The sequence below is a fragment of the Bombina bombina genome, chromosome 2, assembly GCF_027579735.1.
Source record: "Bombina bombina isolate aBomBom1 chromosome 2, aBomBom1.pri, whole genome shotgun sequence".
NCBI lineage: Eukaryota > Metazoa > Chordata > Amphibia > Anura > Bombinatoridae > Bombina > Bombina bombina.
The window spans coordinates 1,185,435,906-1,185,455,834 of NC_069500.1; the positions used below are offsets into that span (position 1 = coordinate 1,185,435,906).

At 35.5% G+C, this 19,929-nt stretch overlaps 1 protein-coding gene across 1 annotated transcript; it reads left to right on the plus strand.

Annotated features, from left to right (window-relative positions):
• The first annotated feature begins 319 nt into the window (after nt 1-319).
• On the plus strand, nt 320-18,823 carry SLC25A4 (solute carrier family 25 member 4). Its single transcript, XM_053703882.1, has 4 exons — nt 320-531; nt 8,629-9,115; nt 11,208-11,348; nt 18,333-18,823. Exons 1-4 carry the CDS (start codon nt 421-423, stop codon nt 18,488-18,490), a joined length of 897 nt encoding a protein of 298 aa, XP_053559857.1. The 5' UTR covers nt 320-420; the 3' UTR covers nt 18,491-18,823.
• Nucleotides 18,824-19,929: the final 1,106 nt, after the last annotated feature.

A 19,929-nucleotide genomic window follows, 5' to 3' on the forward strand; every position in this document is an offset into this window, starting at 1 on the left:
TATGATACTTCCTTTCATTTTTGAGTATTTGACCCTGTTGAGGTCTCCTTTGTACCTTCCATCACTAACACCAGTTCCTGGATTTCTATTAATATATTGGGCACATGCTGTTACAGTGTTCTCTGTGCACCAGATAACTTTTTGATGCCCTTTAAACGTCCCTACAAACATCAGCCACATGGTGGGCTCCATGAAGTAATATGGCTGCCGTGCCCCCTTTGCCCTCTGATCAGGGAGTCATCAACCAATAACAGACAGCCCCATGCTCACCGCCCCCCAGGGGATCCTGTGTCTTTATAAAGAGGGGCAGCATTATAGATCGTCCTATTTTGGCTGGCAGTGCACACAGGGAGCTGCCCTACAGAGGTTTATTATCTTCTAGAGTGAGGAAGCAGGTGCTTCATCTAGTCCAGTTCCACCATGGGTGACCAAGCTATTAGCTTTCTCAAGGACTTTTTAGCTGGTGGCGTTGCTGCTGCTATTTCCAAGACTGCAGTGGCCCCCATCGAACGAGTGAAGCTATTGCTGCAGGTAAACTAAGCAGGAGATTGCTCACACTAAAAATAATCTATGTTAGCATATTATAAAATAAAAGTATAGCATTATTTTATTACATGATTTGGTATTAGAATAAAGTATTTCTAATGACTTCATTAGTGGAGATTCATTTGCTTGATTTGGACAGCTGGAGTTGACAAGTGTTGCTATATTTAGTTCATTTTCACAGTGAATTAACCCATTGCCTACCAGAGACGCTTTAGAAATACGTATTTGCAGTGCTAACATTTTAAATGAGAAATAATTTGCTAGTCACATTATGTATAACTGGTGCATGTTGTTAAGCAGACAGTAAAGTATTGCTGGTGTGCTTGGTAGATATAATAAAAAGGCCACAGGGTGACCCCATTGGTAAAGCTGAGGATATGTTACACAGTGAAATGGTCTTGCGTCTGAGCCAAAATAGGCAAAGACCTTCATCTGCGCCCCTGTCTGTGAGGAGTGTCCTCATCTCATAGTCAGGCAGCTCTCAGTTACTAAATATGGGAAGCATCATTTGCTCACGTATGTGACTTCTTTCCATTGACTGTTTTTAGAACAGACCCATCACATGGGGGAGCTTGAATTGCCTGGCTCATGTGACAAGCTCGCTTTATTCACAAATTGTGTATGTGTGTATATATATATATATATATATATATATATATATATATATATATATATATATATATATATATATATATATATTCATCTGAAGATTATTAACCCTCAACCTTCTAGATCAGCTAATGAGCAGATTATTGACACGTTAATGTCAAGGTAAATCTAATCATGTTACAAATTAACCTGATATAGACACTGCATAACCTCTTATGAATAATACTGTTATATTTTATGCTACTTAGGTTAAAAAATACATTCAGTTGAGTCACATATTTTACCTTAAAAATGCAAATGTAATCTTTTCATATTCAGACTTTTTTTTGGGATTTATGGAACATAACTGTAGGAAAACAACACAACCACTAAGCACTGCCCTATGTTACAGAGGTATCTAATCTCTAACCAGCAAATTATATTACTATGTTGCAAGTACTCCTCTAATTCAAAGCACATTTAAAGAGCAATATTTGTATCCAATGAAACTCAATCAAGCACATGCTAGAATAAAATAGTGCTGCAATGCACAGGTTTAGCATCTACTGCTGGCAAACACTTCTATACTATACTATACTATACTGGCAGGTAGTAATAGATTAATCTTCTTGGTGCTTTCTGAGACTTTAAGGGACATAAAACTCAAACTGTTTCTTTCATGATTCAGATAAAACCTATCATTTTAAACAACTTTCCAATTTATTTCTAATATCAAATTTGCTTTATTCTTAATTGAAGGAACAGCAACAATCTACTAATGAACACATCAGGTGAGCCAATTACAAGAGGTATTTATGCCACCAATCAGCAGCTAGATCCCAGTAGTGTACTGCTCCTCCTGAGACCACCTCGGTATCATTATCAACAAACGATACTAAGAGAACAAAGCAAATTAGATCATAAAAGTACATTTGAAAGTTATTTAAAATTGAATGTTCTATATGAATCACAAAAGTTTAATTCTGGCTTTACTGTCCCTTTTTAACATTCACAAACATTGACTAGCACAAATAAGAGAGCTGGTCCATCTTATATCTAACATCTTATCATCTTTCACAGTGGTCAGTGACATGGCTGGACTATTTGGGATGTTTGCAGCTGTTAGGGCCCTATAAGTAATCATGTGACCTGTACACATAGACTAAGAAGTCTCACTGGATATATCAGTCAAGGAATCTGTTCCTTTTTTGGCACTTTAATAGACAAGTGTTCAGTTCTCCATTTAAAATGTTGCAGTGATGACCACATACTGCAGACAATCTAAAATACATTTTATTATTTATTTTATTATTAATGTACATTGAATTTTTAAATTGGCATTAATAGTTAGTATAAAGTTGTTGTTTTTTTACATAAATTTATATTATCATAGTATTTTTCCCTAAATATAAATCATAGACTGTTCCTTTTTCTTTGGGGGTTTTTTTCCTTCTCTTTATGCAATGGGTGAGATGATATCACATGTAAGATTTTTGTTAACTTTAAAGAACACTTTTAATGATCAGAAGAAACAAACTGCCTTAAAGGGACACTGTACCCAATTTTTTTCTTTCGTGATTCAGATAGAGCATGCGATTTTAAGCAACTTTCTAATTTACTCCTATTATCAATTTTTCTTTGTTCTCTTGCTATCTTTATTTGGAAAAGAAGGCATCTAAGGAATGTTTTTTGGTTCAGACCCTGCACAGCACTTGCTAATTGGTTGTTGAATTTATCCACCAATTAGCAAGTACAACCCAGGTTGTTCACCAAAAATGGGACGGCATCTAAACTTACATTCTTGTTTTTCAAATAAAGATACCAAGAGAATGAAGAACATTTGATAATAGGAGTAAATTGGAAAGTTGCATAAAACTGCATGCTCTATCTGAAGCACAAAAGAAAAAAAATGGGTTCAGTGTCACTTTAAAGGGACCGTAAACATGTGATTACAATGTTTTCTTGCTGTCTTGGAGTAAATTAACATGCTTGTTCAGGTTAACTTAAAGGGACAGTAAACACCAGAATTTTTGTTGTTTAAAAGGTAGATAATCCCTCTATTACCCATTCCCCAATTTTGCATCACCAACACAGTTATAATAATACACTTTTACATCTGTGATTACCTTGTATCTATAACTCTGCAAACTGCCCCCTTATTTCAGTTCTTTTGACAGACTTGTATTTTTAGCCAATCAGTGCTTGCTCCTGAGCCTGAGCTCAATGTTATCTATATGAAACATATGAACTAACGCCCTCTAGTGGTGAAAAACTGTCAAAATGCTTTCAGATTAGAGGCGGCCTTCAAGGTCTAAGAAATTACCATTTGAACCTTCTAGATTTAGATTTCAACTAAGAATACCAAGAGAACAAAGTAAATTGGAAAGTTGTTTAAAATGACATGCCCTATTTAAATCATGAAAGTTTATTTTTGACTTGACTGTGCCTTTAAGTAAACTTTGAAGTTTGTTAGAAGTGTTATTGCTTTGCCCTTTATTATGCATTTGTTAATTAAAGGGACAGTCTAGTCCAAAACAAACTTTCATTATTCAGATAGGGCATGTAATTTTAAACAATTTTCCAATTTACTTCTATCACCAATTTTGCTTTGTTCCCTTGGTATTCTTGGTTGAAAGCTAAATCTAGGAGGTTCATATGCTAATATCTAAGCCCTTGAAAGCCTCCTCTTAGCTCAGGGCATTTTGACAGTTTTTCCACCACTAGAGGGTGTTAGTTCATGTGTTTCATATAGATAACACTGTGCTCATGCACGTGGAGTTCCTAGGAGCCAGCACTGATTGGCTAAAATGCAAGTCTGTCAAAAGAACTGAAATCAGGGGTAGTTTGCAGAGGCTTAGATACAAGGTAATCACAGAGGTACAAAGTGTATTAATATAACTGTGTTGGTTATGCAAAACTAGGGAATGGATAATAAAGGGGGATTATATCTTTTAAAACAATAAATATTCTGGTGTAGACTGTCCTTTTTAAGCAAATCTACTGCATTTAATGGTCTTTTAATCCTTGTTTGCTGAACTTGTTTTCAACAAACTGCACCTACTACTAGCCTTAATAGGAGTATCCAATCAGGAATCACTGGAGTAGACAGTTAGTAACTGTAATTTTGTTAGCAAAAGTTGTTGTATTTTTATTCATCTTCTAATCTGATAATCTCTGCTGGGGCCAGATAGGAAAACACCTCTGGCAGGGTTAGGCTTGTGAAACTTTCATGTGTATTTCCAAACCTCAGAATTTTAAAACTCTTAAAGGGATATGAAACCCAAAATGATTCTTTCATGGTTCAGATACAGCATGCGATTTAAAACCACTTTCTAATTTACTTCTATTATCATTTTTATTTGTTCTCTTGGTATCTGTTGTTGAAAAACAGATGTAAGCTCAGGTGCCTGTCCATTTCTGGAGCACTCTATGGCAGCAGTTTTGCAAGGATGTTATCCATTTCCAGTGGCACTAGATGGCAGCACAATTTCCTGCCATGTAGTGATCCAGATGCCTACCTAGGTATCTCTTCAACACAGAATATCATGGAAATGTATCAAATTTTATAATATAAGTAAATTGGAAACTGTTTTAAAATTGTATGCTCCTGTATGAACCACAAAATATTTTTTTTGGGGGGGGGTTTCATATGCAACATAAATAATGAAAGTTTAAGTTTTCCAATGTGCATTTAATCTTATTTTGTATCGAGTTAAAACAATTTTATTTTTTGCAAAAAGATATATATTTTATTTGTATAAAAGGACATTATACTAAAAAAATAAGCATTTTATAGTACAATATCAGCGTTTACTGTCCCTTTAAGTAAAATAAAGCATTTCATTTGTATTTGCACAAGACCAACTCAATCACTGCAAAAACAGCCACTGCAGATCCTTTACTGTTCCTCTGCGTCTAGCCGGAAGCTGAGGGTTATATGAAACACACACAGCTGTGGAGGGTGCACGCCAAAGCCGGCCGAGTCAGCCGTTAGCAAAATTTAAAGGTTGAAAAAATGGTTTCACTGTAATGCACCAAAAAGGTTAAAAATAACTTATTTGAAAATTCATAAAATCAGAGACAGCCTGTGAGCACCCTGACGCGTTTCATACTTATCACAGGCCCTTAGTCATAGGGATACTCATCATGGCAACATTTTTTATTTTTTTTGTTTCAGTCTTGCAAATAATTGTCCATCTTCAGCAACAGAGCTGAGGGGGATGTCTTTATTAGTTAATGGACATTAGTGCATAGCTGACATAAGGAAACAAATTACCATAGTTGCTTCTCTTTTTTTATACGCATGATAGGACATTTTTGATGATAATGTCCTTTTTATACAATTAAATATTTCTTTGCAGGAAATAAAATTGTTTAAACTTGATTGAAACTATGATTAAATGCATATTGGAAAACTGGAGTATACAGGTTAATTGGCTTATAGGAAAAAATCCTAGGGACTTCTACCACAGAAGTGTTGATGAAAAAGCCAGATAACAAAAAGTAACTATTTAGATAGTGACTTTTTTTTTTTTTTTTTTTTAATATTGTATGGAGAATCAGGGTGCTGCAAACACAGACCCACGATCCTCCGCCCGTAGCTCCTCTGTACTTAGCACTTCAATGACGAAACCAGCTTCCTCCAATCACAGCGTGGCCTCATGAGATGGACTCTGAGGTGTACACCATGATTGGAGGAAGCCGGTTTCGTCATTGATGAGGTAAGTACAGAGGAGCGGCAGGCGGAGGATTGCAGGTCTGTGTTTGCTAAAGAAAAAAATAAGTATTTAAAAAAACACTTTACATTCACTTTTTAAATGAAAAGTCACCACAAAGTGCCATACAATATATTGTACTGACTAGGGATTGACGCACTTATTTGGAACCGCACAGAATACACAAGCGCTATCCACATAACTTTTGTATCCAGAGACTGATTGTATGTTACAATTTTTGATCAAGAATTCAGTTTGTAGGAACTAGAAACAAATTTTTTAGATACATGTCGTCCCGTGTTCATGTTTTCTCCATGTCAATACCGTGTTCATGTTTTCTCCATGTCAATATCAAGTTTACAAAATATGTAACAGTTTCTAAATATTTCATTGTATACATCTATCAAATAGACCATTAGGCCTATAGTTCTGGCTGATTGTATGTTGCAGGAAAAATCTAATAAAATTACATTAAAACGATTATTCTGAAATCTGTGATATCCCCAAATGGCTGCACTGTAATGCACCAAAAATGCCTGTAATTAATAGAAATATACATGGAATTATCATTAAGATGCTTTCTCGCCAACAAGAAAATCAGCACAATGCTTAATGAACACTGTTATTAACTAATATGTAGGCCAAACTGCATTTCATCTTCATGGTATTTTTTATGTTATGAAATCTTATGTTTAATTATCCTGTTTAACAAAAATAGCATAAATATTTCCGGTGTAAGCATGGGGGTCTGCAAACAGTGCAACATTTTAAGGGGATCCTTATGTTTCCAGTAAGGTCACAAGTCATGTAGTGATCTATACCAGCTGTCACCAACCAGTGGTCCATGGACCACTGGTGGTTCACGAGAAGATGTTGGTGGTCCTTGAAATCATCAAGCAGGAATTAATCTCCTCTGATGGTGTCACCCCCTGGCTGAACATCTGTGAAAACCAACGGAGGAGGAGTTAAATTGCTATCTCCCTACACACGTTGTGTAGTACTAAACTTGCGTAGCTAGATCGGATTTGTAACTCCTCCCATCAGGCGGGCTGCTCAGAGGAAGATGCTTCCATTGTAAAGCCAGCAGAGGTTGGTATAGTCTTGACTTGAAATAGTGGGATTAAAGTATATTAAAAAAAAGAATCTTAAAACCATTTTTTTTTTCTCATATTTCATTTATTTTCTTCCCTTTATCTGTCATTGTAGTAGTTTTCCTAATTCCTTCAGATGGACTTACATCACTGTGTGTCTTCCTCCCTTCCATCTTCTTTTTCTTTAATTAATTAAATGTAAATTTTATTTTTCATTCTAATAATTTTCCCTCGCACAAAGTCATTCCACCTGAATTCCAGTAATTGCCATCCAGAAGATTAGCCATGTCCCACCAGTATTATAGTAATTGCCAGTAACATCAGTGATTAGCTCACATCCTTATTGAAAGCTTTCTGCTATAAACTTAATTTATGACTCCAATGTCTGTCCATGATCATAAGTAGATTTTGAATAATTCCTAACTGGGGAGGTAACTTGAAAGTTTTTTAAACCTAATTCTTAGTTTTCCCCACTTTCTGCCTCTGTTTCCAGCTCAAAAGTTGGAACTCGTCCTTCATCTGTCATTTGGAAGTATTCTCTCAGTTCTGTCATTCAGTTTGTTAATTCCAAAAAATAATTCTTAAAATTGTGTAAATATATACATAATGTAAACTTGGCTATGGTTATACTAGTTGGATGTATGTGTATAATTTATAGAGCTTTGCACCTCTTTAAAAAATTCATGTTAGTGGTCCCTGAGGTCCGAAAGGGGGGCAACCCCTGATCTATACAATTTGCCTGAAGCATGGCTTGTATATTTGCATTTAGGAATAGAAACAAATTTGTCCACAGCACTATGTCATTCAAAATGCTTTATTTTCTGTGAATTACAGACCTAAAAACAGCGACGTTTCGAGTGTTGCCACTCTTACTCATGCTAGTTACAATGTATCATCTTGCAACAATTTAAAACCCTCAGTTTGGCGCCAACCACTCCACTAATGGAGTGGTTGGCGCCAAACTGAGGGTTTTAAATTGTTGCAAGATGATACATTGTAACTAGCATAAGTAAGAGTGGCAACACTCGAAACGTCGCTGTTTTTATGTCTGTAATTCACAGAAAATAAAGCATTTTGAATGACATAGTGCTGTGGACAAATTTGTTTCTATTACTGGAATTGGGGGAGCTTGGCAGGACCCTGTCTTCACCTGCACTATACTCCTGAGGATTGCTGTACTGACAAGTGGCTATATATTTGCATTTAGGGGGAGTGATATTTTAAAACTTCTTTTTTAGAAGCAGATGTTTTTTTTACAAACTAGTGTTTCCTGCTTTGTTAGAAAAAAATCAGCAATAGTAATAAGATTAATTCATTCTGTAAACTGTAGAGGTACATATGTATTTACTCAAGATTATTTAAAATATCATATATTAGACGGACTGAACTATTCCACACTGGCCCTAAATTTAAAATATCAGCTGTGCTGGTAAACACTTAGTAAAGAGGGAACCCTAAATTGTGCTTGAATCTGTATCGGCCATGTTTGGGAATTTTTAGTTTTGGAAAAATAATCAGTTGATGAATTTTTGCACCAGATCAGTACAGGACTGAAATGATTATGTTCTAAATAATGTCAACTATTTTTGATTTACCAAATTCTCTTTAAGTGTTTGTTTATCATTTTCAGGTATTTATTTTTGGGTTTTGTTTTTCATCCTTTTACACTTGTGTCCATTTAACTCTAGGTCCAGCATGCAAGCAAGCAAATTTCAGTTGAAATGCAATACAAAGGTATCATGGACTGCGTGGTTAGGATTCCCAAGGAACAAGGATTCATTTCCTTTTGGAGAGGCAACCTCGCCAATGTCATCCGTTATTTCCCAACTCAAGCTCTCAACTTTGCCTTCAAGGACAAGTATAAGCAGATCTTCCTTGGGGGAGTAGATAAACGCACTCAGTTCTGGAGGTTTTTTGTTGGAAATCTGGCATCTGGTGGAGCGGCTGGTGCTACATCTCTCTGCTTTGTCTACCCCCTTGATTTCGCCAGAACCCGTCTAGCCGCTGATGTAGGCAAAGGCCCAGCCCAAAGAGAATTTTCAGGCCTTGGAAATTGTTTAACCAGGATCTTTAAGTCAGATGGTTTCAAAGGTCTCTACCAGGGCTTCAACGTGTCTGTTCAGGGCATTATCATTTACAGAGCAGCCTACTTTGGTGTCTATGACACTGCTAAGGGTAAGTAAAACATTAATAGGAGAATATGTAAAAAATGTGGTGTACAACAAAGACTTTAGTGTTTATGTATATTGGCTGATAATGACATCTCCTATAACTGTAATGATAGGCAGGTAAAGTCCCCAAAGATAATAAAAGTTTATTTTAGAAAGGAAAGTTTCTATTTCAAATAAACCACTAAATCATTCAAGTACAATTCCATGCACTTAAGAAGCAGGGTCATGATGGATAGTTACAAATAAATGCTAATAAAAACAATAACACGTGTTTTTATTTTATAAACAATAAATTTTTTTACAAATATTTAAATTTCTTTTATTAAAAAATATCGGTAATTACAAACATAAACTATGCATTTATACACATATATCATCCTAAAATCAAGAAAATCATATATTTGGCATAGGTGTTATTCACTCTTCACTTAAAGGGATATAAACCCAACTTTTTATTTCATGATTCAGATAGAGCATGTGTTTATAAACCATTTTCTAATTTACTTCTATTAAGTTTTTTTCTTTGTTCTCTTGGTATCTTTTGTTAAAAAGCAGGGACATATGCTTAGGAGTCGGCCTATTTCTGGCAGCATTGTTATCCATTTGCAAGAGCATTAAATGGCAGCATTATTTCCTGCCATGTAGTTCCCCAGACACCTTCCTAGGTATTTCTTAAACACATGAGATCATGGGAACAAAGCAAATTTGATGATAAAACTAAACTGGAAACATTTTCTGAAATGGTTTGCTCTGTCTGAATGTCAGAAATGTTTTGGGTGTCCTATCCCTTTAATAGAAAATGTACTGTAGTATATTTTAAAGATGTCTGTAAGAAGGTTCTTCAAAAAAATCAAATATTTAAAAAAAAAAAGTATATTGGTGTGTAATGAGAAAAATCTTTCTTTAAATGTACACTTATTGGTTATGTACATTTTTTGCTTTGTAACAAGTGAATGGATCACAGAGATTATATAATCCCAGTTTGCTGATCATTTTCTTTCTGGAAGAGTAATATTCCAAATATTGCTTGCAACATTTAATTTGTGAAATTTGATCTGTGTGATATAAAGAAAAAACAAACCTACACGTATAATGCAGAATCAACACTTCTAAAATGTTGATTTTCTAAGTACTTCTAGGACAGTCTGCAATAGAATTGTTGTTGTTTTAAAAGACAGATAATCCCTTTATTACCCATCTCCCAGTTTTGCATAACAAACACTTATATTAATACACTTTTTACCTCTGATTACCTTGTATCTAAGAACCTTCTGACAGCCCCCTGATCACATGACTGGGGCTATATACAATCTATTGAGTTGCATTTAGCATTGTGTTGTGCAAACTCTTAAATAACTCCCTGTGCCTGAACAGTGTTATCTATATGGCCCACAGTCTCTTGTTAAAAGCAATTTAAAAAAAACGTGATAAGAGGCAGTCGTCAAGGGCTTAGAAATTAGCATATGAGCCTACCTAGGTTTAGTTTCAACTAAGAATAACAATAAAACAAAGCAAATTTGATAATAAAGTAATCTGGAAAGCTAATTAAAATTACATCTCCTATCTGAATAATAAAGTTTAATTTTGACTAGATTGTCCCTTTAAAGGGGCACTGAACCCACTTTTTTTTTTTTTCTTTCATGATTTAGATAGAACATGCAATGTTAAGGAACTTTCTAATTTATTCCTATTATTTTTTTCTTCGTTCTCTTGCTATCTTTATTTGAACAAGAAGGCATCTAAGCTAAGGAGCCAGCCAATTTTTTTGTTCAGAAACCTGGACAGCCCTTGTTTATTGGTGGGTGAATTTACCCACCAATCGGCAAGAACAACCCAGGTTGTTCACCAAAAATGGTCCGGCATCTAAACTTACATTCTTGCTTTTCAAATAAAGATACCAAGAGAGTAAAGAAAATTTGATAATAGGAATAAAATTAGAAAGTTGCTTAAAACTGCATGCTCTATCTAAATCATGAAAGAAAACATTTGGGTTCAGTGTCCCTTTAAGTATAGCCTAGTTAAAGCAGTATCATCAATTCTCTCTCTTCTCCAGTCTTTACTAATTTTTTTTTTTTTTTTTCATCTTCCACCCAAAGGTATGCTGCCTGATCCCAAGAATGTACACATTTTTGTGAGCTGGATGATTGCTCAGACTGTCACTGCTGCTGCTGGCATTGTGTCCTATCCCTTTGACACTGTCAGACGTCGTATGATGATGCAGTCCGGCAGGAAAGGAGGTAAGATGTCTGTACTAACATTAAAGCAGGGCTAGAAATTTCCACTAGCCATTGGAAATTGCACTTTGGCGAGTAGTGAAAGATGAGTGAATGTTAAATCAACATCTATACACTGCCAAATGGACACCAAATCTATATATTTTTAATAATTGTATTAAAATGAATTAGTTATGGTTTAAAATAACAAATATAAAAATTACTAAAGAATAAGGTGCGTTTCTCAATGGCTAAACAAATTCAAAGAGGTGATGGGGTCATGGGTGTGGTGTGGGCAGGTGATAAGTGGGATCAGTGACGAATAACATTTTGGCCTGGCTAGCTTAGGACTTGAAATTTTGAGCCCTGATTAAAGGGACATTAAACACTTTGCAATTGTAATATAAGATGTTTAATGATATATAGAAAACTGTCTACGTTCATTATTTATTCTGTCCCCTTTTTCTGTAATTGAATTCAGAAAATTGTGTTTTTTCCAATTCCTGTTATAAGTGGAAGTGCAGGCTCCAGACTTAACACTGCTATAATCTTCAGTTATTGGTTGCACACTGACATTAATAACTATCCTTAATTGGCCTTAGAAGAGAAGGATAACTAGGTTACAATATGGTGCTGCCCATTGCTTTAAACTTATGTACTCAATACTCAGACTGATGCATTAAAAGCCAAGACTATCTAGTATTTCTTTAGTGTTGTCCCTTAGATCATGTCATTTTTACATTATAGCGCCCCATGTGGGATAGAAAACTTTACCTTTATAAAAGCACTAGATGAAACCGTATACTTAAAGTATGAACATATATTTTAAATCTATGTTTACAAATGTAATATTACATATTGTAATATTGTTTAATCAGTAAAATGTATCAAAGGGGCATGGTAGGTAGACAATAAGCAGCTCTTAAATGATAGAGCAGTTTATTTTCTTAAAGAAATAGTCTAGCCAAAATTTAAACTTTCATGATTCAGATAGAGCATGCCGTTTTTAAGCAACTTTTTTTTTTTTATTTACTCATATACATTTTTCTTTGTTCTCTTGGTATCTTTATTTGAAAAAGCAAAAATATAAGCCAAGGAGCCAGCCAATTTTTGGTTCAGCACCTGGGTAGCGCTACTCAGGTGCTGAACCAAAAATGGCCCAGCACCTTAGCTTATATTTTTGCTTTTTCAAATAAAGATACCAAGAGAACAAAGAAAAATTGATAATAGGAGTAAATTAGAAAGTGGTTTAAAATTGTATGCTCTATCTGAATCATGAAAGTTTCATTTTTGGACAGACTATTTCTTTAACCCCTTAATGACCGGAACATTTTTCAATTTTCTTACCCTTAATGACAATTGCTATTTTTACATTTCTGTGGTGTTTGTGTTCAGCTGTAATTTTCCTCTTACTCATTTACTGTACCCACACATATTATATACCGTTTTTCTCGCCATTAAATGGACTTTCTAAATATACCATTATTTTCATTATATCTTATAATTTACTATAAAAATTTTTATAAAAAATGGAAAAAACACACTTTTTCTAACTTTGACCCCCAAAATCTGTTACACATCTACAACCACCAAAAAACAACCATGCTAAATAGTTTCTAAATTTTGTCCTGAGTTTAGAAATACCCAATGTTTACATGTTCTTTGCTTTTTTTGTAAGTTATAGAGCCATAAATACAAGTAGCACTTTGCTATTTCTAAACCACTTTTTTTTCAAAATTAGCGCTAGTTACATTGGAACACTGATATCTGTCAGGAATACCTGAATATCCATTGACATGTATATATTTTTTTTTTTTTTTTTTTTTTTTTTTTTAAGACATCCCAAAGTATTGATCTAGGCCCATTTTGGTATATTTCATGCCACCGTTTCACCGCCAAATGCGATCAAATTAAAAAAAAATGTTCACTTTTTCACACATTTTGTCACAAACTTTAGGTTTCCCACTGAAATTATTTACAAACAGCTTCTGCAATTATGGCACAAATGGTTGTAAATGCTTCTCTGGGATCGCCTTTGTTCAGAAATAGCAGACTTACATGGCTTTGGGGTTGCTTTTTGGTAATTAGAAGGCCACTAAATGCTGCTGAGCACAACACGTGTTTTATGCCCAGCAGTGAAGGGGTTAATTAGGGAGCATGTAGGGAGCTTGTAGGGTTAATTTTAGCTTTAGTTTAGTGTAGTAGACAACTCAAAGTATTGATCTAGGCCAATTTTGGTATATTTCTTGCCACCATTTCACCGCCAAATGCGAGCAAATAAAAAAAAAACCTTTACATTTTTCACAATTTTAGGTTTCTCACTGAAATTATTTACAAACAGTTTGTGCAATTATGGCACAAATGGTTGTAAAAGCTTCTCTGGGATCCCCTTTGTTCAGAAATAGCAGACATATATGGCTTTGGCGTTGCTTTTTGTTAATTAGAAGGCCACTAAATGCTGCTGAGCACAACACGTGAATTATGCCCAGCAGTGAAGGAGTTAATTAGGTAGCTTGTAGGGCGCTGGCAGGGTTAATTTTAGCTTTAGTGTAGAGATCAGCCTCCCACCTGACACATCCCTCCCAAACAGCTCTCTTCCCTCCCCCACCCCACAATTGTCCCCGCCATCTTAAGTACTGGCAGAAAGTCTGCCAGTACTAAATAAAAGGAGTTTTTTTATTTTATTTTTTTTTAAAATGTATTCAGCTGTAATGGAGCCCTGCCTTAGCCCCCAACCTCCCTGATCCCCCACCAAACAGCTCTATAACCCTCCCTGCTACTTAATTGCCGCCATATTGGGTACTGGCAGCTGTCTGCCAGTACCCAATTTGCCCCCAAAAATATTTATAAACTTTTGCCCCCAAAAATATTTATAAACTTTTCTGTAGTGTAGCAGCCCCCCCTCAATACCCCCAACCCCCCCAATATATATATATATATATATATATATATATATATATATATATATATATATATATATATATATATATATATATATATATATATACAAAAAAATTTTTTTTAAATGTTTTGAACTTTTTTATTTTATTTCATTGGTGTCAGTGGCTAATATGCGCGGCCCCCCCCCCCCCCGTGCACGCGCGCGCCCCCACGCTGCCGCCTCCTTGCTTCCCTTCCCACCGGAACACAGCACCATTGTTACCGGTGCAGAGAGGGCCACAGAGTGGCTCTCTCTGCATCGGAGGCTTGTTGAAAGGTATTGCAGGATGCCTCCATATCGAGGCATCACTGCAATACCCTTAGAGCTGCTGGAAGCGATTGCGATCGCTTCCAGCACTCTCTTAAACAACTGCTAGTTTTGCAGGACGTACCTGGTACGTCAGTTGTCATTAAGGGGTTAAGAAAAGTCTTTGTTGTACTTGATTGCACAGTTTAATATTTCAAATCGTTCTGTAAATCAGTCTTTCAGTCAGTTGATATTTTTCAGCTGCATCAGCTTTAAACAATGTGCAATGGAAATGCTTTTGGTCACTAGACAGCTTGGAGAAGGAGAAAATGCAAGTGAACCATCCCACAGTTTGGCAAATTATGACTATGTAGGCAGCTAATTGTTTTTTTAATTACTGTTAAGATTATGTAGGCTAGCTAATTGTTTTTTTGTTTAATTACTGCTAAGATGTATGTAGGTTAGCTTAAAAAAAATATATTTCTATTATTTTGAGGTTTTTAGCAAAAGTTACGATACAAGTATATTTTGCCACAATTCAATGCAAACTGATAAAAGAACAATTTTTGTACCATAATGATAAAAATGTATGAGCCTCCCATTAGAACAATAAACTACACACGAGTCTATTTGTGGGGATTAAGATCAATGAAGTTAGGCTAAGCTAATATATAGACGTTATTTGGTGAGAGTATATTCGTCTAGCATTAGAATATAGGTACAACAATACAAACTTATTCATATAATAACACATAAACCAAGAAACTATAGGCAAATACCACTGAAACCTCCTTTTATAAATTTATATAAACCTCCTATGCTATAGATGGGCCACTCTTGTACCTGCATAAAATACCTAATATCAATAGAGGTAAACTAGAATGAGATACATTAATTAAAAAATTTTTTTTTATATTATAAGACTATGTAGGCAGCTAAATTATTTTTTTTAATTACTGCTGAGTCTATGTAGGCTAGCTAAAATATTTTTTTTAGTACTGCTTAGACTATGTAGACTAGGTAAATGATTTTTCATTAGTGCTGAACCTATGTAGGCAGCTAAAAAACATTTTTTAGTTACTGCTGAGACTATGTAGGCTAACTAAATGAGTTGTTTAAACTATTGTTTAGTGTGGGAACATAGCAACAGAGTACATTTAATATAATTCACATACATAATCTCAATCCCAATCTTGGAAATACTGACAACCGTGTAACAAACAGTTGTGGTTTGCACACAGTTTAAAGAGAGCTATTATTTATATTATTAATTATTATATTATTTATATATGTATGGGTGCTGAAACGTACTAGCATCACAATCATATCGCTAAACTGTCTCTACTCAACTTTAAGAGTTTGGAGCTGGTGTGAATTAAACAGGCATTAAACACCTCTATCTAATGTGTATAAACTGTACTTTGTCCCACGCCCCCTAGAGAGGCTAAAAAGCAAAATCTGTAACCTAGGAAATCAAAATGCTGCATATTGCCTATATCAGCTATTTGATTTGGAGCCTCTGCAGGTTACAGAATTGGCCTTTTGGCCTCTTTAGTGAGTGTGGGACAAGCAAATTTTTTCACAAAAGGAAGAGGCATTTATCACAAGGATAAGGTAGTGAACCTAGACCCAGTTGTTACATGTTTTATACCAGCCTTAATAGAAGCTCTTCATTTAGCAACAAAGTATATTTAGGGGGTTAAGGTTTGAATTTTAATTTAGTGAGTAACAAAACCATGATATGATCCTGATTTCTCACTGTTTTGCTGCACGGCCAGTAAGCTAATCGGGGTTTCCATACTTATGTGTCAACCAATCAATGCCCATGTCTTGCTTAGGAATGATGCTGCAATTAATTTTACTTTATTTCCTTTAAGGGAATACATAAAGGGGCATGAAACCCAACAATATTCTTTCATGATTCAGACAAAGCATACAGTTTTAATCAACTTTCCAACGTCTATCTAATTTCTATGTTCTACTGGTTTTCTTTCTTGAAAAGCATACCTAGGTAGGCTCAGGTGCTCAGTCCATAGAAATAGAGACACTGTATAGTAAACCAGACACTCTTGCTTAATTCAAAATAAATTCTTTATCCGGTATTCCCAACATTTCGATCCTCACATTGGACCTTTGTCAAGGGTACAAATCTGATCCGGGTCCAGCTATCACATGTGTCCATAACATGTGGGATATATTTCCCGCCCTAGGAGGTCAAGAGCTTTTAATCCCTCCCACCTCCTCTACCCACTCAGTTTATGTATAGCCGAGCAGAGGAGAGAGACAGGAAAGACAGACAGCAGGGTTATGAGGTGCAAATAAGAACTGTCGCCCATATAGAAAAAACCTGGGCAGGTCCATTTGGACACTCATCATTCCGAAAGACATTTATCAATAGGTATAAATTCTGTTTTTTGTTTTCATAAGATAAGAGTCCATAGGTGTCCATAATACAATACCCAAGCTGAGAATCCATGTTAAGGATGGGTGGGACAAAAAGATGGCAGTCACCAATTGCCAGACAATGCGGCTTGAAGGACTTTCCTGCCAAAAACAGCTTTGGGGGAAGAATAAATATCAAAATGATAACATTTAGAAAAGGTTTTGTCATGTGTGAGGCTGTGAGCCCAACAGCTATGTGGTACCTGTAAATGGGAAGTACTAATAATAGCTCTTAGGCTGTGTAGTGTCTGAGTCGCTTACCTGGATTGCAGCACCCCTCTACTGTGTCTTACCAGCATGCTGAGGCCTTCCTCCCTCACAGGTTGCTGATCCAGCAGAGAGCCCATCCAGTGCAAGTAAATATACTGCAACCCCTCAGGTGGAGGCAAAGGGACGTTGTCCCCACAATGCCTAAGGGCAGTTATAGCATCAGAATCACCCTTTAAGGTACTGCAGTGCCACAAAATAGGTATTTCTAACCCTTGGCACACTTAGAATCTTATAGAATGTCTTAGTGAAGCTGAGAAGGGGTACTGGGTCTCAAGTCAGGTCTCAGATCCCAATAAATAAGGATTGAAAATAACAAAAACTTGCTTGCAGAGCACCTCTCGCAAACTTTCTCCTCGGAGGACAAGAACTAACTGTGTGGGGAGAGGAAGTGGGAGGGACTAAAAGCTCTTGTGAGGATTCTGTACCTCCTCCTAGTGGCGGGAAATATATCCCATATGTTATGGACACCTGTTGACTCTCATAATCTTACAAAAGAAAAAAACATTTTAAACCATTTATTTTGATCTCCCAACTGTCAAATTAGTACATCTGCTATTTAAAAATTAAGATTTTTTTTGAATAGTATACAAACACATTAGATTCTCCCTTATTTAATACGTTCAGTTTTACAGGCCATAGAAGCTAATTTACACATTTGGGGTTCTGTGTTATACTGAGTTGTCATGATATTTACCTGTGTCTTAACTATACAGCCTATAGGGCCGATTTATCATGTCTGTCCAACATGATCCGCTCAGCGGATCATGCCCGACAGACATCACTGAATGCAGTTCTGGTTAACTGCTTGTGCAATGCCGCCCCCTGCAGATTTGCGTCCAATTGGCCGCTTGCAGGGGGTGTCAATCAACCCGATCGCTCTCAGAGGCGGCGGACCAGTTAAGGAGCAGCGGAAACAGATGTATTAGGCACCATATGGTGCTTAATAATTTGGCCCCTATGTCTACCAGCTCATCTTCAGAATAAGACATAACTATTTTTTCAGATGCCATATTCCCAATAACATTTAAATATGCGTAAATTTATGTCCCTGTTGAAGAAGTGTGAGCTTGACAATGGTTTTAAAATGCTTTCTCTCTGTATTCCTACAGCTGATATCATGTACAAGGGAACAATTGACTGTTGGAAGAAGATTGCCAAGGATGAAGGATCTAAAGCCTTTTTCAAGGGTGCTTGGTCCAATGTGTTGAGAGGCATGGGTGGTGCATTTGTACTTGTGTTGTATGATGAAATTAAGAAATATGCATAATTTAATAAAACTTACACTTTTAAAGCTCTTGTTATAATTTGTATTAAGTAACACATGCTTTCAGGAGATAAGATAGATATTTCCTAGGGAAATTAAGAAATGAGAATGCAATATGTATTGTTACATCATAAATGGAAAGTTCTCCATTTTTATCAGTTGCATCCAGTAAAGAGACAGGTAAATCCACTGAAACCTGTGTACACTTGTTAAAAATGTATCCATGTACAATATATATTTATATAATGTGTAATGAATATACAAGCCTGTCCTGATGGTAGTCTTTATCCACTTAATTAATGCTGAATGTTAATTAATAAAATTCTAATAATCTTCCCTCATATGTTGATTTCTTAACACTGGAAATGTACTTGAAAGAGTCCATGTATGTATATTGCTTCTGAAAAGAAAAAATAGATGATTTAACATTTTCTTAATGCTTCAGTCCTGTAATAAAAAAACTTAGATATTTAGAGTATTGCTATCTAACTTGTTATTGGGAGCAGAGACACATATTGTATCTACAGCTATCACACCACAACAAACCTTTATATGAACATTAAACTAAAGTCCCTATAAAATATTTAATAATTTTAAAATATGTTGCTTGTGTCCAACATCACCTGAAAGGCTGGAGGGCATCATACACTAATCAAAACCTATCCTACACCATTTTACAAAAAGTCTGCTTGATCAGTGCATGAGCTCATTCATATCTGTCCTTTAATTAGCCAAAGCAGAAGAGACAAGATAAACAATACTGAAGAGGCTTTTCAAACCATAACTATCTGTAAGTGCAACATACTATGAAACATACCAAAATCAGAATGTTGTATAGCTATGTACCCAGGGTAGTCCCCTTTGGATGGATGATGATGATAGATAAAGCAAATTAATAATAGTCCTCTGCACTGTATAATTTTTACAATAAATGTTTTACACAAGGCGCTTTCTTTCTACCAAATCTTAACAATTCTGAGGTAAACTTAAAGGGCATACAAATTAAACCTCAATGATTCAATGTACAATTTAAAAAAAAGGAAAAAAAACAGAGTTTACAAATTTACTCTCTTAGCATGAGAGCTTACTGAGACAGGTCATGCGTTTCGAGTACTGTATGTAAAACATTTTGTTGTCCTTTTAATATGGATAACAATTGCATGTACTGTGAATTTCACAATTTTTCAACTTAACAAGTGACATATATGAAACTATAGGACAAGGCACAATAAAGGTTGAATTAATCAATTCCCCAATCTCTGTGGGAAATATTTCTGTAACGTTCCATGCGGTATCCAAATCAGCTGTCTCAGGGATGCTCATTTTAATCAGACATACAATTCTACAGGTTGGTTTTCAAAAGTTCAACAATCTGTCTGTAACCATTGTCCATTTCAACTAGTCTAGTTATTCAGTACAGATTTTTTGACCAGATATATTAC